Source organism: Hemiscyllium ocellatum, chromosome 32 (genome assembly GCF_020745735.1).
Source record: "Hemiscyllium ocellatum isolate sHemOce1 chromosome 32, sHemOce1.pat.X.cur, whole genome shotgun sequence".
Lineage (NCBI taxonomy): Eukaryota > Metazoa > Chordata > Chondrichthyes > Orectolobiformes > Hemiscylliidae > Hemiscyllium > Hemiscyllium ocellatum.
The window spans coordinates 32,041,439-32,048,017 of NC_083432.1; the positions used below are offsets into that span (position 1 = coordinate 32,041,439).

The 6,579-nt window shown below is 38.9% G+C and overlaps 1 protein-coding gene across 1 annotated transcript; it reads left to right on the forward strand.

The window, feature by feature from the left end:
* Positions 1 to 3,306: 3,306 nt before the first annotated feature.
* Positions 3,307 to 4,266, forward strand: LOC132830764 (galactoside alpha-(1,2)-fucosyltransferase 2-like). The gene has a single exon (XM_060848603.1). The coding sequence runs from the start codon at positions 3,307 to 3,309 to the stop codon at positions 4,264 to 4,266; it is 960 nt and encodes a 319-aa protein (XP_060704586.1).
* The last annotated feature ends 2,313 nt before the right edge of the window (positions 4,267 to 6,579 follow it).

Sequence of the window (6,579 nt, forward strand, 5' to 3'; positions counted from 1 at the left end):
ATGGTGTCAGAGGTAAGGAGTTAGCATGGATAGAAGTCGAGTTGTCTGGCAGAAAGCAGAGAGTGCGGATAAAAGGGTCCTTCTCAGGGTGGCAATCGATGACAAGTAGTGTTCTGCAAGGCTTAGTTTTGGGACTATTACTTTTACCTTTATACATTAACAATCTAAATGAAGGAAGCGAAGGCATTCTGGCTCAGTTTGCAGATGAGACAAAGATAGATAGAGGGACAGGTAGCATTGAGCAGGCAAGGAGGCTGCAGAATGATTTGGAAAGGTTAGGAGAGTGGACAAAGAAGTGGCAGATGGAGTACAATGTGGGAAAGTGTGAGGTCATGCACTTTGCTTGGAAGAATAGAGGTGTGGACTATTTTTTAATTGGGGAGAAAATTCAGAAGTTTGAACTGCAAACAAACTTGGGAGCTTTAGTCCAGGATTTTCTCAAGGTTGAGTCAGTAGTTAGGAAGGCAAATGCAATGATGGCATTTATTTAGAACGGACATGAATAAAAAAGCAGGTCAAGCCACATTTGGAGTATTGTGCTCAATTTTGAACCACATGTCTCAGGAAGGATATACTGGCCCTGGAGTGTTCAGAGGAGGTTCACGGGAATTGTCCCAGGAATTAGATTACTTACACTGTGGAAACAGGAAAAACTTTTTATATGAGGACTATTTGAGGATTCTGGATCTGTTCTCAATGGAGTTTAGAAGGAAGAGTGGAGATCTAATTAAAACTTACAGAATACTGAATGGCCTGGACAGAGTGGACGTTGAGTAGATGTTTCCATTGATAGGAGAGACGAGGACATGAGGGCACAGTCTTAGAGTAAAGGGAAGACTTTTTAGAATGGAGATAAGGAGAAACTTCTTCAGCCAGAGAGTGGGAATCTGTGGAATTCTTTGCCACAGAAGGTCTTCAGACTGAAATAGATAGATTTTGGATTGTAAAGGAAGGATCAAGGGTTATGGAGAGAAAGTGGGAGAATTGGTTTGAGAAACCTATCAGCCATGATTGAATGGCAGAGCAGATTCGTTGGGCTGAATGGCCTAATTTCTTCTCCTATGTGTTATTTTATGGACTTCTGGTCTAATATTTTGAGTCTGCTGTGATTCTGATTTTGTTTGTATAAAAATGAGAAGAGTAAATTGTAAGTTCTGTTTCTGGAAAGGGATTCTGCTGATTGTGAAAGTAGCCAAATCTCTGAATTGCTCCTTCTTGAAAACAATGGAGCAATCATAAACTCCTTCATCTCAAACTCAGAGAAATGAGATTGGAAGAAATTATTATAAATTTGGAGATAATATAGTGTCATTACTTCCCAAGCTGGTAAACTGAAATATTAAGTCCAGTTGACAAATAACCTTTTGAGCTGTGGGAAGAAATAAATGGCAAATCTGTTCAGTCAAAGCTACGAATCTTCATTTTCAGTGGGGAGAATATGGCCAAATGGTATTGTCATTGGATTGTTCATCCAGAGAACCAGGCAATGTTCTGGGGACTCGGGTTCAAGTCGGGTCGATGATGGAATTTGAATTAAAAGAAAAGCTGAAATTAAGAGTCTTATGATGGCCATGAACCAATTGTTGTGAAAAATCCATCTGATTCATTAATGTCCTTCAGGGAAGTAAACTACTGGTCTAATGTACAAAATCTGACCTATGGGCGGCATGGTGGCTCAGTGGTTAGCACTACTGCCTCACAGCACCAGGGTCTCAGGTTCAATCCCAGTCTCGGATGACTGTCTGTGTGGAGTTTGCACATTCTACGCGTGGGTTTCCTTTGGTTTCCTCCCACAGTCCAAAGATGTGCAGTTCAGGTGAATTGGCCATGTTAAATTGCCCATTGTGTTAGGCGCATTAGTTAGGGGGATATGGGTTTGGGTGGGTTACTCTTCAGAGGGTCGGTGTGGAGTTGTTGGGGGCTGTTACCACAGTGTACGGAATCTCATCTAATGTAATCATCTGATTTCACTCCCACAGCTATGTGGTTGACTCTCTACTGTCCCCTGAGCAACTGGGGATTAGCAATAAACGCTGACCTGATGAGTAATGCCTTCATCCTGTGAATGAATAAAATGGCTTTGAGAATATAGCATCACTATAATTAATTTTAAAACAATTTAGCATCGATATTGTATACATGCTGTGTCATGGTATTACTGCCTACATACAGATCCATTGCTTGCAGTTTCCATTAATTTTGCTCCTTAGAACATAACTACAGCTTTATGTTTTCAGTGCTGGCACTTGTGTGTTGAAATGACGTGACCACAAAGCTGGAGAATACAAACAGGGACACCGGATGCCTCAAGCAGGGAATTTGGTAAGTGAAGGAATTTGGTGCAATGAAAGTAGAGATGCCACCTGATTATTTCCACATGAAATGTGGCCCAAGAGGAAGCAAGGGACATCGAGGTTCCAAGAGAGGGAATCACAGGCCGTAAGACCTGAAGGTTTACGTGTGGAGGCATTGGTTAGGAGTACAGTGTTTCAAGTTTGTCCCCAAATGAAACTGAATGCAGTAACTTAACCAAGCACTGAACAAATTTAACTTATTATAAATTTCAAGTGTAACTCATTAATTTTAAATTGTAACTGTGGGAAACTGAGAGATATTGTAAACTCCAAATTGATCAGTAACATTTTAAAATGGCAGGGAACTGCAAGTTGATACTGCAAAGGCTGTGGGCCCTGGCAACATTCTGGCAATAGTACCAAAGATTTGTTCTGCCCTCCACTGGATTGCCCATATCTGTCCTTCTGTACCTTGACCATTCAGCAAATAGAAGATAAAACCAATTCTCCTCCACAGGACTCCTTTTTTTTTACCAAATCAATCGATCTGAAACAGTAAAAAGCTGGAGAATACAACTCATGCCAGATGTCACATCTATCATTTAAGTGATTTGCCAAGTTTTCATGCACTAATTGTGCAACTACATTTTCATTCCCTATCTATCCTGTCACTTTCTATCAATTTGCAGAAAGATGTTAAACCCTCAATTTTATCAATTATGCGTCATATTTATTTCTCAAAAGGAGCTTTGTTAAATAAATAATCCGACAGCAATATTTGGAAACTTGTCCTTCATCATTGTTATTGTATTAATAAATGATTTCTTGATTTTCAGATACTCCACTTGAGGAAATCATAAACTGCGACTCACAACGTGAAGAATCTCTGGATATGGCTCTTTTGAACAAACGTTGTGCTGATCCAGCCATGAAAGTGATAGCCTTTCTAACATTCTTTTATTTCATAATGACAGTTTCTGTAATGTATAAATATCATTTAAAATATCACGCAATGTTCAAATATGTCCAATCTTTGGAAAATACATCCATAATATTGGAAAGTGAAGCAGAGAAGAATTCTTCAAAGGTGGTGATTTCTTCAAAGGGATTTTGGACAATTAACTCCATTGGACGACTTGGCAACCAGATGGGGGAGTATGCAACACTATATGCATTGGCAAAATTGAATGGTTATCAAGCATATATTTTGCCTTCCATGGCCAATTACCTGTCCCCTATCTTCAAAATTACCCTTCCAACCCTCCATGATAGTGTGAGAAAGAAAATACATTGGAAGAATTATAATCTTAATGACTGGATGGAGGATCGGTACTGTAGTATTCAAGGAAATTATGTCAGCCTCTCAGGATACACGTGTTCCTGGACATTCTATCATCATATCCGTTCAGAAATTCTTCGTGAGTTAACTATGCATGATTTTATTGTAGAAGAGGCTAATGCATTCCTAAGACACATTAGAGGTGAGCGAAAGAATGTGACGTATGTTGGTGTTCATGTTCGAAGGGGAGATTATATACATGTCATGCCAAATATTTGGAAAGGAGTTATAGCTGATAAGAAATATTTAGACACAGCAATGGCCTACTTCAGAAATAAATACAAAAATGTGGTTTTTGCAGTGACAAGCAATGGAATGGACTGGTGTAAGCAAAACATTAATAACTCCAAAGGAGATGTTTACTTTTCAGATGATCCCAAGCAGGCTACTGTCACTTTTGACTTTTCTATCCTTGCACATTGTAACCACACAATAATGACAATCGGGACATTTGGTTTCTGGGCTGGCTACTTGGCAGGTGGGGAGACAATTTACCTCACAAACTTTACTTTGCCTGAGTCACCTTTCCTAAAGGTGTTTAAATATGAAGCAGCTTTCTTACCTGAATGGATTGGGATTCCTGCTGATCTCTCACCTCTTCTGCATGAAAATGCTTCAGACTTAGTCCATTAGCTGCATGTCCCAATATTCTTCGAAGCTTGTTGATTTCATGCCTCTTGAATTCAATCCATTTTCATTGATCAAGAAATTAAACTAAATACCTCAAACACATTGAGTTTCCAGAGAATAAGTTCGGAAATCAATATGTCCAAAAACATACATTGAAATTTTTAGAAAGTGTAGTTGTCTTTGCTTTGTCAAAGCCATTGCTAAATATATTTCAGTTAGTAACAGTTATGTTGCTGGAGTTCTTTAATGGGCAGCATTAACTGAGTTCACAATATATACATCACATCTAACTAGACAGTACAGCAGTGGAATTAACAATTAAAAACATCTGTACAGGAGGCTCTCTTCAAGAAACCTGTAAATATGGCTCTATGTGTTCCTTTATTTTTTTTTATGAGTCTACAATTCCACAAGGCTGCCATTATCTCACTATCACTAATAGCAAGTTAATATATCCAGAGTCTAGGAACCTACATTCTTTAATATAGAAAGAATATTTCAGATCATTGCATTTATCAGTACAGAAGCATATGACTGTTGGTGCTGGCAATCTGGAATAAAGAGAAAATGTTGCAGAACTTATTTCCCATATTTACAGCTTTTACAAGTCTGTCTTATACTGCTCTAATCTTCAGCACACAGCAGGACTAGAGTAGGTCCTGACTCCACCTCAGCCAGGATGGGGATCAAGCCCTGTGCTATTGGCACCCACCTAATCCACACCAACGTAGCCAAAAGCGTCATCACCCCCAAGGAGTCAGTATTGTTGTGGGAACATACACTTTTCCATATTGGATGTAGGTTTGCTCGCTGAGCTGGAAGGTTCATTTCCAGACATGTCTTTGTTTGGCTTGTCTTAGGATGGATGTGTTGTCCCAGTCGAAGTGGTGTCCTTCCTCATCCATATGTGAGGATACTAGTGAGAAAGGGTCATGTCTTTTTGTGGCTAGTTGGTGTTCATGTATCCTGGTGGCTAGTTTTCTGCCTGCTTGTCCAATGTAGTGTTTGTTATAGTGCTTGCATGGTATTTTGTAAATGACATTAGTTTTGCTTGTTGTCTGTATTATTTCCTTTCGCCGTTAAGTCCCAGTGTGGGACTTGTTCGAGGAAATAGCTAAACAGGAATCACTCCCAATTTTGCTGCCTCTTTTAGGGAATTAATGGAAAGAGTTACAGGTTCATACCCAACATTTCTGGCCACCTCATGAATACATTGCTGTTAACCTTCAAGTCCTTGGGTTGAACTTAAACCAGACCTTCTGCTGCAAGGCAGGAATACTACCTCCTGTTCAGCAAAACCTCCAATCATTTAAACTAATATACCCATTGATTGCTGGTCTACCGAACAGCATTAGCCTGAATACCACAAAACCAGAAGTGTTTTAGTCATGCTACAACGATACAAAGCCTTGGTTAGACCACAGATAGACACATGTCTGTCACAAGGTGGCACTACCTTTGTGTACAGTACATTAGCTTTAGAGGGAATGCAGATTCGATTTGCTTGAACGCTATCTGGACACACAAGGAATGAATTACAAGGTGAGACTAAACAAACCATGGTCAGAAGGTTTTGAACTTAGAAATTAGAAGATTAATAGATGATTTGATTGGAGCTCTCAAGATATTTGGGCTACTGATTAGCAAAGAAAATTTCTCCTGCTGGTTTAGGAATAAAGAACTAGGGCATACAGTCTAAATATTCAAGATTTGGAAGTGCCAGTGTTGGAGTAGAGTGGACAAAGTTAAAATCAGACAAAACATTTATTTGGAAGCATTAGGTTTTGAAGTGCTGTTTCTTCATCAGGTGATTGTTGAGCAGAATCATAAGACACAGATTTTATAGCAACAGGATTGCAGTGTCATGGAATGTGACATTAAACAAACTTAGATTAAGTCTTTCATCTTTTAGAATGACCACGTTAGCTTCAGTTCCTTCATATGTAAATCACAGAGCTTTTTCAAAGTTACATTTTCTACATAGCCTTTAGCAATAGGTGTCATCTCAGCTTAGATAGTGCATTGAAGATGTGAAGTTAAAGTCTGTCTGTTTCCCAAAGTTAGGTCAGGCTGGTTCTATTTCTAAAGTGGGAGTTACAGAAACTTATTTGGATTTATACAGCTTTTGAGCAAAATAAAATGTAATTCTGCAAGTACTTGTGAGACAAATCAAACCAAGGTCATTAGGTTTTGAACTTAGAAATTAAAAGATTAAAAAGTGATTTGATTGGAGCCTTCAAGATGTAATGGGCTACTGATTAGCAAAGAAAATTATTTCTGTTAGTTTACGAATCAGGAATTAGGGCATCCAGCCTA

Coding starts and splice junctions, on each gene's coding strand:
- LOC132830764 (XM_060848603.1), top strand. CDS start 3,307: ATGTTCAAATATGTCCAATCTTTGGAAAATACATCCATAATATTGGAA.